The sequence below is a fragment of the Brassica napus genome, chromosome A9 (genome assembly GCF_020379485.1).
Source record: "Brassica napus cultivar Da-Ae chromosome A9, Da-Ae, whole genome shotgun sequence".
Lineage (NCBI taxonomy): Eukaryota > Viridiplantae > Streptophyta > Magnoliopsida > Brassicales > Brassicaceae > Brassica > Brassica napus.
Window position 1 is genome coordinate 11112551 of NC_063442.1, and position 17399 is coordinate 11129949.

The 17399-nt window shown below is 34.1% G+C and overlaps 2 protein-coding genes and 1 pseudogene across 5 annotated transcripts; all 3 read right to left on the minus strand.

Moving 5' to 3' along the window:
- Nucleotides 1-559: 559 nt before the first annotated feature.
- On the minus strand, nucleotides 560-5094 carry LOC106434967 (annotated as a pseudogene).
- A 209-nt stretch (nucleotides 5095-5303) lies between these two features.
- Nucleotides 5304-10192, minus strand: LOC106434979 (nuclear pore complex protein NUP98B). Of its 2 annotated transcripts, XM_048739885.1 has the most exons (13): nucleotides 9953-10192; nucleotides 9617-9679; nucleotides 9134-9526; nucleotides 8519-8956; nucleotides 8220-8417; nucleotides 8075-8138; nucleotides 7267-7939; nucleotides 7075-7202; nucleotides 6838-6991; nucleotides 6630-6746; nucleotides 6380-6533; nucleotides 6191-6235; nucleotides 5304-6097 (listed from the first exon to the last, which is right to left on the minus strand). In XM_048739885.1, the coding sequence occupies exons 2-13, from the start codon at nucleotides 9633-9635 to the stop codon at nucleotides 5529-5531; spliced, it is 2952 nt and encodes a 983-aa protein (XP_048595842.1). In that variant the 5' UTR covers nucleotides 9636-9679; nucleotides 9953-10192; the 3' UTR covers nucleotides 5304-5528. The 2 variants fall into 2 exon arrangements, with proteins under 2 accessions (XP_048595842.1, XP_048595841.1); XM_048739884.1 differs by having other exon boundaries at nucleotides 7267-8138.
- Nucleotides 10193-11544: 1352 nt separating this feature from the next.
- Nucleotides 11545-14297, minus strand: LOC106434962. Of its 3 annotated transcripts, XM_048739889.1 has the most exons (10): nucleotides 13719-14297; nucleotides 13467-13544; nucleotides 13005-13403; nucleotides 12797-12932; nucleotides 12553-12718; nucleotides 12353-12481; nucleotides 12073-12267; nucleotides 11873-11995; nucleotides 11656-11782; nucleotides 11545-11618 (listed from the first exon to the last, which is right to left on the minus strand). In XM_048739889.1, the coding sequence occupies exons 1-9, from the start codon at nucleotides 13885-13887 to the stop codon at nucleotides 11675-11677; spliced, it is 1503 nt and encodes a 500-aa protein (XP_048595846.1). In that variant the 5' UTR covers nucleotides 13888-14297; the 3' UTR covers nucleotides 11545-11618; nucleotides 11656-11674. The 3 variants fall into 3 exon arrangements, with proteins under 3 accessions (XP_048595846.1, XP_048595844.1, XP_048595847.1); XM_048739887.1 differs by having other exon boundaries at nucleotides 11545-11782; XM_048739890.1 differs by having other exon boundaries at nucleotides 11545-11782; nucleotides 13005-13391; nucleotides 13719-14281.
- Between the last annotated feature and the right edge of the window lie 3102 nt (nucleotides 14298-17399).

Consider the following 17399-nt stretch of genomic DNA (forward strand, 5'->3'; position numbering starts at 1 on the left):
AGTTTGAGTTTGAGTTCTTGATTGTTGAGTTGCAATCATAAGGTTGATTTCAATACATTCTGTCTAGCGTTTGAAAAGTTTAATTTTTGGATTCTTAAAATACTTGTCTATTGACTTTGTAAAATTACCATGTGATATTCTTCTTTGCTTTTGCCTTAATTGTAGGGTATCGTGAATAATTTCCCAACATGCCATCCATCATTCTACTACTTAAACTCAAACACATTTAATTTTGGTGTTATTTCTGGATAAGTAAGTGAGCAATTTAAAGAAATATTAGTCAACCCAATTCTTTTCAAGTCTTTTCACGTGGACCACAATATATATCAGAAAGCAGAATATTACATATTTAGTATTCTATGTATAGTCTGTGTGATATATTGCCATTTATCTGTCTTTCCGGTAAACATCGAAGAAAACTGAGAGAAGAAATTACATCTAAACTCAAAAACAAGACATTAGTCTTACTACATACTGGATAATCACAAACTCGTCCCATTTCAAACCAGTTAAAAGAAAAAACATGACAACATTTGATTTTGTTTCCGATATTAAAATCCAAATTTAGTGTATAAGTAGAGAGAACAACTTTTGACACAGGGAAGTTTATAAAATGTATGCCAAATAAAAGCAAAAGAACACAGTAAAACCTTACATATTATCTCAGATTAAAATTTTCCAGGTGTTTCAGTTGACCTAGAGATGAAGATAGAGCTTCAAGAGTACAATCACCATTGAATATGATTGAGAGACCCCTTAGGCTTGTCATACTGTGAAGATCTGTGACACTGCAATGCTTTGTTGAGAAATTCCCAAGTCTCTCTAAGTTGATAAGATTACCTAATTTCAACTTTGTCCCATCTTGTAATTCCCTCGGTAAACTGAGGTACCTCAATTTTCGTAACTCCTTCAAGAAATCTGACATGTAAACTTGATATCTACAATCTACATCAAGACTCAAATAGAGCAGAAACTTTAGATCTTGGATAGAAGAAGGTAGATGACATATCCATGCACGGTGTAAACTTAAATATCTCAAGTGAATGAGCTTCCCAATGCCAGGGGGTAACTTCCCTCCTTCAAACTTGGCTCCAGAGAGATCTAAGACTCTCATAAACTGTAGTCTAGTAAAACATAAACTTGATGCCATCCAATAGTGCAAGACCGCACTATGGGTCAACAAGAAAGATCTAAGTTTTGGATTTATTATATACTCCTCCACATGAAATTCAAAGTGAGAAGACTGTATGACGAGCGGGAACTAAGCGATTGAGATGTTGCAATGGAGGTACCCAGATCAACAATGTGCACGAAATTTTCTTCTCTAGCTTTATGCAAACAAACTTCTCTCATCATGTCATGTAACTGACAGGTTTCAAATCTTGAAGTACGAAAGTCTCTTTCAGAAATAACCATGTTTCTCTTCACCAATTCGGCTATGAATCCATCTGCAACCTCTTGGATGGTTGCTCCATCGTAATACCTCGGCCTTGGTATTCCCTCTGCAGCCCAATAATAAGATAGTTTCCCTACATCTATTGCATAGTCTTCTGGAAAATGGGCTAAGTAGAGGAAGCAGTGCTTCAAATAAATAGGAAGTTTTTCAAAGCTCAAATACAAAACATGGTAAACCGAATTGATGTTCTTCTCCTCGAAGCTAGTCCCTCCGACAATGTAAGATCTAATGTTCTCATGTATCCTTTTCCACTCACGCAATGTGTATTGTGAAGCTAACAGCCCTCCTAACACTTTTACTGCCAAGGGTAGTCCTCCACAATGTTTTATCATCTGCTTTCCCATCTCTTCCATTTCTTCATCAACCTTATACTCTACACAACATTATCAACATATTGTTAATTTACATGAATGTGTGTCAGTGATAGACTGTTGGCCAGATAGTATTAAAGAAGATGGATTATTATCAATCAAATAAAATTTCCTTGATTATAACACAAATTAACTAAACTGTCTCAGAAAGCGTACCATTAGTGTTTTCTATAGGAAATGCTATCCTCCGGAAAAGTATCCAGCTTTCTTCAAGAGTTAGACAATCTGGTTTAAAGGTAAAACAACTTGGATCTGCTCGCACTGCGACACCCTCGTTGCGAGAAGTAAGTAGAACTTTCCAACCTATGTAAAATATATATGTTTTTACTTTTTACCAACATACTTAGAATTTATATGTTGGTAATGCGACACCTCATTCTAGTTTTTCCTCTTCCTAATCTTATCCAAAAATCTTATATATTAAAACAGAAGTTACAACCTTGATTCATGTGTGATTTTTTAAAAAATGGACCTAATGGACCTATTCATAGAAATTCATACTATATTTTAATTCAGACTAATAATAAATATAATTTTTAAAATACTTTAATCATAGTATCTTTTGATATCTTTTCATTTTAAATATAAATATATTTATTTTAAAATTCTAACAAATCTGTTTAAAAAGATTTTTACAAAATCTTCATTTTCGAAATTATATTTAAATATTTTCACTAATTTCAAAATTAGTTTAAAATATTATTATACATTAATATATTCAGTTATATAAAATGAAAACTAAAAAAAAATCTATAATATTTTAGTTATTATATAATCATAATAAATCATATTAAATTAAAATTATTATATTGAGCTAAATATAATAAAATTGTATTAAATTTATATATTTTATATATTTTATTTTCACAATTATAAAATATTTATGTTCAAAAATAAAATCTAATATGTTGGTAAGATGGGTTAACATTATCAAACTATATAATACATGTATAAAAATTAACATGTATTTCTTTAAAGTTAATAATATAAAATCTTTGTAACTACTTTAATCATAATATATTTTCATTTTAAATATAATATATATTTATATATTATATTTTAAAAATTCTAATAAATCTGTGTAATGTTTAAACAATAACTTAATGTATTTTAAGTTATCGTTTAGAAATGAAAATAAATAAATCATATCCTATTTTGTCTACTTTTATAGTCATGATCATGTTAAAATATAATTATTATACTAAAATAAATATGATAAAATTATATTCAATTGATAAATTTATAAATTTTATTTTCATAAATATAAACTATTTATTTAAAATATAATATGATGATAGAACGGCTTAAAATTAACAAAATATATAATACATGTCTAAAAATTAACATATCTTACACTTTTATATATACAATAATAAATTATCTAAAATAAATAAGCATAAAAATATTGGTAAAAAGAAATCCAGTTTTGAATTACCGGTCAGAATTTAGCATAAATTAAATACAAAATATTTTTTAAATATATTTTCTCATGAATATATTAATTTGCTTAATAATTAAATGCAAATACAATAAGATAAATATATAATAAGAAGTGGCAAATACATAAGGTTTAAGCAATTAATTAATTATAACATGTAAATTATAAAATTATTGTATTTGAAATAGTTATATAAATATTTAAGTATATGATTAACATTAAAAATATATACCACTTATGTTCTAAAACAATAATTTATGTATAGAAAAGTGAAAACAAACACCCGTGCGGTTGCACGGGTCAAAATCTAGTTAAATGTTAAAGTTATAAATAATTATATAATGTATTGTAACCTTTTTTGCGTGGAAACATTGCTTTTATTATGTCACAATCTTCTTCTCTCCATATGTCATCAAGGACAATTAAAACCTTTTGCGTTTCAAGGACTTGAAAGAGTTTTTCTTGAAGTTCGTCGTTTGTCATCTCTGAGACTTTACATTCTGGCCTATGTTTTCGCAAGATTGTCTGCCACACATACTTCCTTGTAAACTGTTGGGAAACACATACCCACGCAAGTCCTACAAAATGACATTTTATCATCTCATGATTAAAAACTTCTCTTGCGAGGGTGGTTTTACCAATACCACCCATCCCGGTTATAGAAACCACCTGAACACTATCCTCCTCCATCAAATAGCCGACAACATTCTTCACGTTTTCCTCCAACCCGACAAGGACGCTTTCATCGTCGCTAGAAAATGTTTGTCGCATTTCCCTTTGTTTTTCTTGTAGAGAATGCATATACTCTTCATGGACAATGACCTGTTGAACTCCAAGACTTTGCATATCACGGATCACCTTAGAGATCCTCTTACTTATGGCTTCTATACTGAAAGCAAGTCCCCTACGTTCAAATACACCACATGAAAATTTCCTTGCACTGTTCCTGATGCCACATGAATTTCCTAGTTCTTCCTCTAGAAGAAAGGTTTCGACGATATCTTCTGCGTCATGCACAATTTCTTTGATCTCTTTCATTGTGTTTCTCACCATTGCACTTGCATGTTTTTTGGCATCTGCATCTTCCAAAAAACACCTTAGCATATTCAGATCACTTTTTAGTTCATCAAATTGCTCTTTAACTCCATGAAACCGATCAGATTCTCGGACAATGAGGTCCCAGAGCTTCTCGACTCCAAACCACAAAAGTGTCTCAGCCATAAGTCTCCTGCGTAACAACCAAAGTAGTGAGTCACTAGAGGAGGAGGGTCCATGAGTTCAAAAAACTGGAAGATATTTTTGAAAGAATTAGAGTAAAATAAATTTTCTTGGGGGATATAATCCACACTCCACAGATAGTTGTACAGAGACATGACCATTAGTGAGATAAAAAAAATTCCCAACAAAAAAGATCAAATAACCTTCCTCTCCATATATCACTAAATAAAAATAAAAGGTAATAGTAATACTGTGGAGAATAATCACCTCCTCAAATCACTTTTCACCCAACTGATTCGTTTAGATGTTTCTTGTCCTTAATGTCAAAGGTTTTTGATCTGATTTCATGGGTTAGAATTCTACTAAATGCCGATTAGAAGACGTAACTGCACGTCAACGGATAACCAGCTGTACTAACTGTGATGTATGAATCAATTAGTTAGAATATCCTGAAAGCATTGTATTGTAGCCACTTCTTACTTGCCATGTGTCATTTTCATTTTGGTTAAAAAGTGGATAATGGATTATACTTCAATATCAGTTGTGGTCAAGCTTATTGGGATTCAGAACACACTTGTTTAATCCTTCTGTCTAATGATATTAAAAGGTAGAACATGGTAACCACTTATTTAAAATATACGCAGAAAGAAGATAACACAAGCATATATAGAAGCGGGGATCATTTCTGAACCGGGTACGATTTGAGAATAAGCTTTACTCGGATCGGTCTGCCATTTAGGGGTGAAGTATGACCATAGAAAATACTGGGAAAACAACATAAATGAACATGAGAAATGGTGATGCTGTTTCGGTGTTTCCATTTTTGAATATTACACTTTCTCATTTTGTTAAAAAGAAACACTTTTAACAGTTTTACAGAATAAAATCCTCAAATCTCCACAGCCACTAGACCACAGCCACCATTACCAATCCAAAAACCAACTTAAAATATTTTCCTAATAAAAACTCTGATAAAATAGAGATTGCGGTAAGAAAGACGAGTAGAAAAGATCTAACGTCGTTGTCGTTTCCAACCATGTAAGAACTAAAAATGTTCGACCTTAAACTTCCACTCGCCATTCACAGCATCATAAGACACAAACTCAGCTCCTTGTTCTTCAGCTTTCCTCTTGAGCATTTCCTTATACTTCTCCACCCTCGGGCCTTCCTTCACTTGCTTCCCGCTCTTCTTGTCCATGCATTTTATGTTGAGCAACGTTACTTCCGCTGGCTTGTTCAGTCCCTGACCAACAGGAGGTTTCTGGCTCTCGTCCATGTACACAAGCACTTCCCTGTTGTTGAACTGAACCAACTTTTCCAAGTCGAGCTTACGCACATCCGTCTCTCCTAGAAACTTTATGCTGCCGTAACCGTGTCTCCCGACAACAAAGTCCCTCACCCGTCCGGTATAACCAGGATTAGCCCTTTCCTTTGCAGCTAGTTCTTGGACCCGGGGCTCTGTGAAATACTCAGCGTGATGCAGCTTTGGCAGCAATGACTCGACCTCTGCTCTACTTGGTGAACTCTTTGCGCCGTTCTTGTCGCCTCCGTGATTTTCATGTGTCTCATTGGCTTTTACCGGAGGAGCATCACGAACTTCACCATTACTCTTATCTGCGGATATTCATAATCAAGTCAGACAATGGTTTCAAAAAAGCACAAACATGAATCACTGTTTTGTTACATACGCATAAATTGAATACTTACTCTCGTTGTTAGCTCCATTAGTAATAACCCCATTCGATCTCTTACCTGAAATTCACATGTAAAAACGGTCAAGTGGGTCATGTTAAGAGTATAAGCATTCTCGGAGTGTTCAAAAACAAAGGTAGCATAGATCTCTCACTTCTTTGCAATTTAAAACTAAAGCCAATGAATGTCAAAAAGCAAGCTTACCATTCTCCTGCAGAGGGGTCGTCTCATCCTTCAGCGGTGCTGCTGTTTCCTTTTTAAGTGAGCGTATTAACAAAGCTCTCGGGTTTTCCCTTGGAGTGAGAAACGCATCAGCCCTAGGTGTATTGGAGTTCTCTTCATCACTGAAGAATGGAACCTGAAACAAACATGTAGAAAGAACTTCAGTAACAAAAATATAAAGATTACAGTTTAATTAAAGACCAAGGCGAGATTCAGAAAACAGTAAACATACCTTCGGACTATCATCCCCAGCACGGTACTTTCTTGCAGGCAGCATGACCCGTCTTTGCAAAAGATGTCGAGAAGTCAGGAGCGATGACACTCTGGCCGGTGCAGGTCTATCAACGACCTGGATAGAAAGAAAATATATGTGTTCGTAACATGGAGTCTTTGCTTATAAGCTGGTTTGTTCGTGTTGAAGGAAAGCACAATAAACTTACAGGCAAGCTGGAGATTCCATACTGAATCGAAGGTGAATTTCCACCTTGACCAATTGAAATCTGAGGCACAGCAGGAAGCGTTCCAAATGGGCTTGCAACAGGGTTTGGTTGCGTAGCAGTGAGGTTACTTACAGGGTTTGGTTGCGAAGCAGGCCTGTCAAAACAAAGACGAGAATGAACCGTAAATAAAATAATCTAAAAGGAGAAACAAGAGTCGAGAGAAACTCATGTACTTACACTTGTCCGAAGTTGACTGGACAAAATGACAATCCACCTGCAGCGGCTGTTTGAGTCTGACCAGAGTTGTTGAAACTGAAAGATGGTTGAGTTGGCTGAGTTGATTGCTGGAGTGTCGGACCAGAAGGCTACAACAAATAAACCAACGTTAGAAAAGTGAAAGAGACGTTGAGCTATAAAAAAATAAGTTACCTTTGTTTGACTTAAGGGAGCGATGCTTGATGGAAAGCTTGTAGACATGTTTGGGAATCCAGTGGAAGGTGTACTGAAAATGCTAGGTTGGGTATTTGTATTTTGTCCAAACCCAGTCTGTGCAAATGAGGGGTTTGAGCTAAACAGCTGAGCTGACTGACTGTTGTTAAAGTTTCCACTGCTAAATGCTGGAGTTGACCCTTGTGCAGGAGTCGAACTAAACAGTGACGGAGAGGAGCCAGAAGAATTGAAGACTGACGAAGAGGCAAATGAAGGAGTGTTTGATGGACCAAATGGCTGCGTAGTGGTTGCTGCAAAACCAGAGGATGGTGCAAAACCGGGTGTGGTATTTGATGAAGTTCCAAACAAGGATGGGGTAGTAGGTTGGCCAAAAGGAGACGAGAAATTTGTGTTAGTTGCTGGAGTGTTCTGGCTGAAAGGGTTTGGTGTGCTTTGAAAGGGGTTTGTTGGGTTTGCAGATGTCTGGCCGAAAGGGCTTGGGGTTGGTGCTGTCTGGCCGAAAGGGTTTGGGTTTGGGGTTATTGTGCTTTGAAAGGCGGTTGTTGGGTTTGCAGATGTCTGGCCGAAAGGACTGGGGGTTGGTGCTGTTTGGCCGAAAGAGTTTGGGTTTGGGGCTATTGTGCTTTGAAAGGCTTGTGTTGGATTTGTAGATGTCTGGCCGAAAGGGTTTGGGTTTGTAGATGTCTGGCCGAAAGGGTTTGGGTTTGTAGATGTCTGGCCGAAAGGGTTTGGTTTTGGGGCTATTGTGCTTTGAAAGGTGTGTGTTGGATTTGTAGGATTGGTAGATGTCTGGCCGAAAGGGTTCGTGGGCTGAGAGAACACACTAGCTTGACCCGCAGGAAGTTTTCCACCTGAAAATTGAATTAAGAAAATCAGTATACTGAAACATAAATACAAACATCTAATGTGAGACAATGGATTTGTTATTTTACCTTTATCTCCCCGCTGGAAGTCCTCCCACCTGAGCTCCTCATGGCATTTTTCTTTGTGGACAGTCATAGCAGAAATTGATTGTAGCTTCCCAGGGGCTCCAGTTCCAGACTCTGCATCTATTGTAGATGTATATGGAATGATTCTACTACCACCCTGTTGTTGATTTCCAAAGGTTGTTGAGTTCGAAGACTGAGAACCTGCAAGACAAAACATGTATGTAAGTATTATTCATAACATCTTTTGAATAGGAATTTGCAAATCTAATTCTGTAACTGAATAATACTAGCTAAAAGAGAACCTTGAGCTCCAAAGGGAGAATGCGTAGTCTGTCCGAAAGCTGGGGAGGAGCCAAAACCAAAGGCAGGAGTGGTTGAAGCGCCAAACGCAGGAGTGGTTGAAGCGCCAAACCCAGGTGTACCTGAAGCACCTCCAGAACCAAAAGCATTGTTGCCAAATGCAGTGCCAGAGTTACCAAAGGCAGGAGTGGGTGACACGCCAAATGCAGGTGTGCTTGAGGCACCGAAGGCAGATGTATTGGTGGAGCCGAAGGCAGGTGTGCTTGAGGCGCCGAAGGCAGATGTATTCGTAGAGCCAAAGGCAGGAGTGGTGGAGGCACCAAAGGGTGTAGATGACCCGAAAGTGCTGTTTCCAAAAGCAGGCTGTGACTGTTGTGTGGTGCTTCCGAAAGGACTTGACTGAGGCGTTGAGAAGCCATTCTGTCCAAATGTTGAAGTGCCTAAAACAGAAGAAACTTACGTATCAGACAATCAAACGCTTGAAAAAAATAACATGTATCAAAAGTATAAGTTAACAATGTCAGTCCTAGTGTGAGAAAGTAAGTTCCTATCAATGTTACAAGCAATAGATTATTGACACACACACACAAAAAAACAAAGGCAATAGATATACTTACCACCAAAAGGTGAAGGAGAATTGCCAAAGGCAGGAGCAGAAGGTGCTCCAAAGCTCGGAGTAGAGCTCCCAAACCCTTGTGATGAAGCACCAAAAGGGGAAGAAGCTTGAGCCTGACCAAACACACCGGTTGAAGTACCTCCAAACATAGAACCACCGGTCTGCGCACCAAAAGGACTAGAAGCACCAAAAGGGGAAGAAGCTTGAGCCTGACCAAACACACCGGTTGAAGTGCCTCCAAACATAGAACCACCAGTCTGCGCGCCAAAAGGACTAGAAGCACCAAAGGGCTTTGGCGCAAAGGGATTATTACTAGACGCGTTGTTGTTCTGACCAAACACAGATTGAGTTTGGGTCCCAAAAGGACTGCTGCTGCTAGATCCCTGTCCAAAAGCTGTAAAACAAAAACACACAGCGTGTTAAGTTTGGAATGGCAAAAGCTATAAACGGACGAAAAGCAGAGTAAAGAGATACGATGACTTACGATTAGATGCGCCAAACATCTTGTTATATATGTTTATTAGCGAAGTAGACTGTTTCTTCTAGGCTGGTACAAGAGAAAGCAAAAGACATCAGGAATCATTATAAGCAGAACCAAAAGAGAGTCATGAAGGTGGCCCGTTTACACAAACCATTAAACACACAAACAATACTCAAAACTGAACACCGACATTACACAATGCAGCATTACAAGATGCGATTTAGAAGCAAACCGATACTAATCGAAACCTAACTTCAACAACATAAAACTACGCCTCACGAATACGAGACACGAATTAGGGGTCTAACTCGAATCAGAGAGGGATATAGGGAACCGAACCTGAAGTGAAGTGCGACGAGGAATCAACGGATACGATGACAAGGATAGAGAGAGAAAACTCGCCGGGATATAATGTTTTTTGGGAGGAAGAAGGTAAAAAAGCAGAGTTATTATATATAAAGTGGCAGGTGGGTTGCGTCGTTCTCAAGTGCGTCAAGCGTACGCCTAGCGTCTTTCCGACGCCGCTGTGATTTGTTAACCGGTTTTGCTTCGCGTTATCCGACCGAGTCTCAGCCAACCATGATTTCTTTCTTACCCGGTTCGCTAATGTTAAATATTAATTAATTGTTTTTAATATAATTTTATTATTACGTAACAGGTGTTTTTATTACTGTTACACTTCCGGTTCGTTACCGTTTCAAATCGTGTGCTGCTAGTACTAATCGACATCATTACAATATACATGATAATAAGAAATTCAAAATTATGGCATGAAATAAAAATTGTTATCATAAATATATAATAATTATCCAATAAAATTATTTGCTAGTAATTTTCCTCTATTAAAATCATAAACAAAGAGGATTTAAAAAACTGGATATTTGAAAGAAAATTCCTTTTTAAAAATCCTAACTTTCCTTTTTAAAAGAATTAAAAAACGATATTTACGAAAGAAAAATGGTAGTTAAAACAAAAAAACAATATGATGAAAAATACTACCGATACTAAAAATAAATTATTTAATATTAATTTTTTTTTTGAACCCTAAACAAATGAAAATTGTAGAAAGATATTTTTAAGTAATTTTCACTTTTAAATTCTAATTTTCCTTTTTGCAGATCTTAAAAATACATTTAGAAGAGAGAGAAAAAAAACAATCCTTCAATACTAATAAGAAATTCTTTAATAGTAATTTTAATTTCTTTAAAATTGTAAACAAAAAGAATTGTAAGAGTTTTTTTCAATTATTTATTTATAAATAACCAATTTCCTATTTAATATATAATTTATGTTTAATAACACATAACTAAAGTCAATGATTTATTACAATCTACTGGTTTATTTAAAAAATATACATTTTTAACAGAAATGTCAACAACTTATTATGATCCACTGGTTCATATAGAATCAATGGACAACCAAAATATTTTATTTAAATATTTATTTATTTTATATACGTCTTTAATAAATTGATGTTATTATCATTTATTTCTTTAATAAAATATATTTTCATCACTTTAGCTTTTATTGGCTAATTTGGTTAAAAACATATTTTATGGCCATTTGCGCCAATTTATCAAAAAATATATTTTTTTTCTTTAATATAAATAATTGTTAATTGATATATCATTGCATTGCATAAGTTATATAATACAGATAAATATGTGTTTTTTTTTCTTTTTTCATTTTGTGAGTGCGGATATCACATTTGCTCCGTATCCAAAATATAGTTGTTATAAATATTCCGGGCCATGCTGTGGATCAAGCGGGGCAGAATTCGCAGATTTTGAATCATATTCCCATCACTAACTGCAAGTATAGGATCCAACTAGTGTTATGTCTTCTAGAGCGCAAGATTGTGTGATTCTTTCGCAATGTTTTGATCTCACTCACACAAGAGATATGCTTATATTCCATCAACGGATTGAAAATCAAATGGCCAAATTTTTTTCATTATTGGGTTTTCCTTCAAAACGAAAACAAGCTCTTAGATCTTTGTGTTCTTAAGGGACAAAAATAAATAAAGAAAAATACAATTAAAAAAGCTAATCTTTATGTTCGTCATAGAAATTCTTGACCAAGAGCTAACTGATGATAATTCATGTAATCAATCCCATTTAACCGAACGCAACACAGAATCTGTTCCGGTAACTCCTCCGGTTTATTCCCCTGCATAATGAGATTTCACAAGTTAAATAACCTTTATAAATTACCAAACTTTCCTCAAAGAAAGCAACAAAATGTAATTAATTCATTTACCTGAATGGTGAGTCCAACATCAAGAACACAGTTCTTGAGCCTATCTAAAAATGCTTCAAACCCTTTCCTCGATATGTAGCTGAATCTATGCATATCAATATCAATCTCAAAGTAATTTTCACCCTACAAATATCAAAACATCAAAAATTAGTTTGTAAAACATTTGCATTTTCTTATGTATGATACTCGTTGTGACATACCGAATAAAACTCATGTTGAGGACGAGAAAGCACAGGCTTTTCATTATAAGCATTCATGAGCTTCTTCTCTGCACCATTCAACTGGAGATCATCCACATTTGCAACACGCCCCAATATCTTTAACCGCTCTCGAAACGGCACATTTGCATCCATAGCAAAGCCTCTTACTTTCTCAACCTCGTCATCTATCAATCTCTACAAAGAGATTTCAAAAACGTGTATGAGAGCACATATCAAGAAAAAAAAAGAACAGAATCAAGAAGTGGGGAGATAAGTTTACCTGAATGCTTTCTTGAAAATGAGGTGGAAGCTCTTTTAAATAATTATCAGAAAGTTTAAAGTATAAAACAAAGTTCATCCCTTCTCCATCAGTTTCACCTTGAAAGATTGCAGCTGGATACAAAGGAATCTACAAGAGGATTCAAAGTTAAACACAAACCCACAAGAAACACCAATTCAAGAAGGGTTTAGACAATGTACCTGAACATTTACAACGAGGATAGATGGGAGCTTGGTCGGGGTTGTACTAACAACAGGAAGCTCCACGTATTGCGCTATATGGTTTATTTTACGTTGCGATAAGAATACATCAACACCAAAGGGATTATATGCAGCATAGTTTGGAGCAAACTCTTTCTTCTTTTCTCTACCAAAACAAAACAAAATCATCTCAGTTTTGCATCAGTACTCAAAACAAGAAAGCTCTCTTTGTATGTTTATTTACCTGAAATAAGTTTTGCTACGAACACGGAAGCTACTTGGCTCAATGATAGACCAACAATCCAACATCTTCTTTTCAAGCGGACAGAAAGGAACCTGAGTACCTGCCACAGGTCTCTGCAACTGCATTTTCGTAGAAACTGTAGAGAAACAAAAGTGAGTTTCTTTCAGAATCAAATGCCATGGAGAATCTACAAAAGTTGATAACTTACATAAAGGACCAGTAGCGTGACCTTCTCTCCACTTGAAAGACAGTTTAAGCGCAGCTTTCTTCCTCGTACCCGGAGGACTAGAACTTAGAGACCTTCTCTTCTCAATAGAAGGAACGGTTGAGTTAAGACAAGGCAAACAGTTGCTGGGGAGAATCCCACAGCTTTCCAGCAACCCTTCGTCTTTTCTCGAGCTGTCATCGCCAACGTTTGAAGATATCTCGTCTATGTAAACAGGCTGCTTAGCGTCGGTCAAAGCGCTCTCTGACTTTGATAGTGAGATGATGGCTGCTTCGTCTACGCTTAGAGAGTTCCTAGCGGAGCCTCCTCCGAGGTTGGAGTCTTTCACGGATGACATGCTTGATACTGAGATACGCTCAGCTTCCTTTACTGATAACACATCTGAAAGCAATAAAACATGTAAACTATATCCTAAGGGTGTTTAAAGAAGGTTCCTTTTTGTACCTTCAACGCTGTGAAAATCATCATCACAGTCTGTTTCAAAGGCGAGGTTGGAATCAAACCATGCTTCATCAGCGCTTGCTGTTTGATTTAAACAAAAAAGTTCCAATCTTTAATCACAAATTGTTAGCTAATGAATGGATCAAAGGCTTTAAAGGTTAAGCCTTTGAGATAGGCAAGAGAGAGATGCATAAGCCCATGAAGCTGAATTGATGATAAAACGTGAAATCAAGAACAAGATCAAGAGAGAGGGACCTTGGAAGGTGGGATTGTTGAAGGAAGGAAGGTGAGATCCGTCAGATAAGCGAGAAGAAGAGACAGCTCTCTTCTTATGAATCTTTCGTCTTGTCCGATTCTTTCTCCTCTTGCTTGACCTTACTCTCCCTCCTACGCAGCTCTTAGGCGTTGACACGCAACCTCCCATCTCTCTCTCTTCTCTGATCTCCAAAAAATCACAACTTTTTAGAGAGAGAAAGCTGGTTCCTTTCTGTCTTTCTCTCTCCTCTCTCTCTCTCTCTGACCAAAAAATCAGGCAGGATCTGGCAGACACGATCCACAAAAATCAACTAATAAGGAAAAACCCAGAAAGTTTTAGAGAGAAATGTGGTTCCTTTTTCACGAGAGGAGAGAGAGAGAAGAAGAAGGAGACACAGACAACTAGACAAACAGTTTGGTGAGGAAGATGAACTTCTTCTTCTTCTTTACTTCCAAACAATAATCAGTAAATAGAAGAAAGAAAAGAAAAAAGTTCGTGAAAAATGTTTTCTTTGGTTAATTATTGGGGGATTAGGAAGTCAAATGTTTTATCAAAATGATGACAAGTTGTTGATACTTATCGCATATCCGCTGCGTTCACGGCATCTCCTTATAAAGCCATTATGTTGGTCTCACTTCCCCCATTTGGATTTACAATTTGGAAAAAAGTTTCTCAGCTGAACAATAATATGGTGGAAACCATCTAGTGTATGAGAATGTGTTAACAACTACACGAAGTTTATGTTAATACATGTCACATATATGAAGTAAATAATAATATGGTGGCAACATCATAATCGGATTTAATTGATTTTAAGCTAAGTTAATGAGATCAATCCGTAATTTACTAAACTTAATAAACTTAATGATTTATTAATTTTAATAAACTTAATTGATTTTGTTAATAAACTTAATAATTTATTATACTTACTTAATAAACTTAATAAATTTATTAAACATATAAAAACTAATAAATTTATTAAACTTAATAAAATTAATCATTTATTTATAAACTTAATAAAATTAATCATTTATTAATAAACTTAATCATTTAATAAACTTAATCATTCAATAAACTTAATAAACTTAATAAATTTGTTAAATTTATTAAGTTTAATAAATTTATTAAGTTTGATAAATTTATTAACTTTATTAAGTTTAAGTTTATTAAATTATTAAGTTTATTTAGTTTAATAAATTTATTATGTATAATAAATTATTAAGTTTATTAAGTTAAAGTTTATTAAATTACAAAGTTTATTAATAAAATCAATTAAGTTTATTAAATTAATAAACCATTAAGTTTATTAAATATTAAGTTTATTAAGTTTAATAAATTTATTAAGTATAATAAATTATTAATTTTTTAAGTTCAAGTTTATTAAATTACTAAGTTTATTAATAAAATCAATTAAGTTTATTAAACTTAATAAATCATGAAGTTTATTAAGTTTAGTAAATTACAGATTGACCTCATTAACTTAGCTTAAAATCAATTAAACCCGATGGTGATGTTGCCACCATATTATTATTTACTTCGTACATTAACATAAACTTCGTGTATTTGTTGACACATTTTCATATATTGGATGGTTTCCACCATAATAGTGTAAACTTCGTGTAGCTAGGAAACTTTTTTCCTTACAATTTAAGCAACACTTGCGTTTTTCTTATTTAACGTTTTTTAGTAAATTGCAATGTTTATTTGGAGTTATTTTTCTTAATAATGTGAACACATCATGCCATGTAATGAACAATGAGAGGATACATAGATTAGGGTGGTAAACAATTTATTTTAACATGATTAGGGTTGTAAATTTTGGTTTTTGACATGAGTAGGTGGTAAATATTTTATTTGTTTATCTTAGATGAACACGGTTGTGCCAAATAGTTGAAAGATGAATCTCTTATAAGAATCTAACTAGAGTTTAATTTGCACCAAGTATTTTTTTTCATTTTATAAATATATAATTTTGAGATTATATTAAGATTTTAAATATATGATTAACATTCTAGTGTTATATATTGTATAACTATATAAATTGATTGATTAGTTTTTTTATTCATTATTAATTTATAATGATTGTTTTATACATAATTTACTTTGTTATTCATTGTTTTCATGTACTAATATATTTTTCGAGCTCATTACAATAAATTCATAATATGAAATAATTAAATAGAGAATCACATTCAAAATACTTTTTAAATTTCTAAAGTTTGCATACAATACATTTTAAAATTTATTTAGTTATACTATAGAAAATATATTCATTTAGAATTATTTATATAGTAGATTTTTAATACCTCTATTTTAATAGATTAGATTCGATATGTAATATATTTGAGAAGAGAATTTAGTTTTTTCTGAAATTTATTATTAATATTTATATGACAAATATATATTAAAGTGAAAAATGTAATGAGAAAACCCATAAATCTTTTACTCTAAGCTCTCCACCATCAACCACAGCTCTACCATTAACCACTTCGGTTTGATTTTTCTATTTGAAATCTAAATGATGCACGTGCCTTAGTTGGAAAAGAGACGATGAGAGTGAATTGTATATGTAAAGGGTATTTTGGTATTTGGACAAAGTATGTGACAAGTGAGAAGTGTTGATATACAAACTCAAAAAGTGTCTATGAATGTAATTGTTTCTTGTTTGTGATGTTGAGGGAGAACTCTATTCAGATTATTTGTGGTTTTGAGCTTGAATTTTTTAAATAGTCTGGGAGTATCCACTGGATCAATACCCAATCGACTAATTTTCTAGGATTCTGTCTACTGGAACCGGACATAACCAAATATTTGTAATGAGAATTAGAGATCTATGTCGTGTGACAACGCATTTGAGCTTTATTTTCATTAGCAGGTTCGGGAGGTTTGATTTCAAAGAAATTTTAGAAACTATGGGTTTTAGTATTTTGAGAATGGTCACTGTAATTATGGCTGAAATGATTGCTCACTCTGTGGTCTATCTTTACTTATATCACCTGGTTTTTTATTTTAATTTTGCCAAGGTGTTGCCGTTTCTTTGATTTATTATATGTAAAATCAAATTTTTTATATGATAATAATAGTGTAGCAAAAAAAGTTATAGTGCTTTAGATATATTAATGCTTTATGTGGCTTGTTAGGATCAGTGGTGTTTCATTGTCTCTAACCTTTTGAATTTTGAGTTAATTTTTCGAGTTCTCGATTCTGTTATAGTTGTTTAATTTGTCTAGTTATTTTTTTTACCACAAGTCATCTTTATATTTCAGTCAAAATTTAAATAATATTATATTTTATATTTATCAAATATATATATATATATATATATATATATATATATATGCAACTGTGAAAATATTGGGGGTATGTTGTATTTATTTGTCTATTGGATTAGTTAGGCAGTCGTGGTGGTGAACACCGAACCAAGTAACCAAGTCACAACGAGAAAAGTAGGGGACACTTAAAATCATATGTGTTCAAATGTTAGTGGTGACACTGCCAGAACCGTGCTTACAGCCTATTAAAAAAGGCATTTACCTAGGACTCCCAACTTTTATAAAACTTTTAGGACCCTTAATTACAAAAAAAAATTTACATGGTAGTTAATGTATTCTTTTAGTTAGATTTTTATTATTATTTGATTCTAAATTTGACTTCTGTTTAAAATAACTAATTTGTGATCA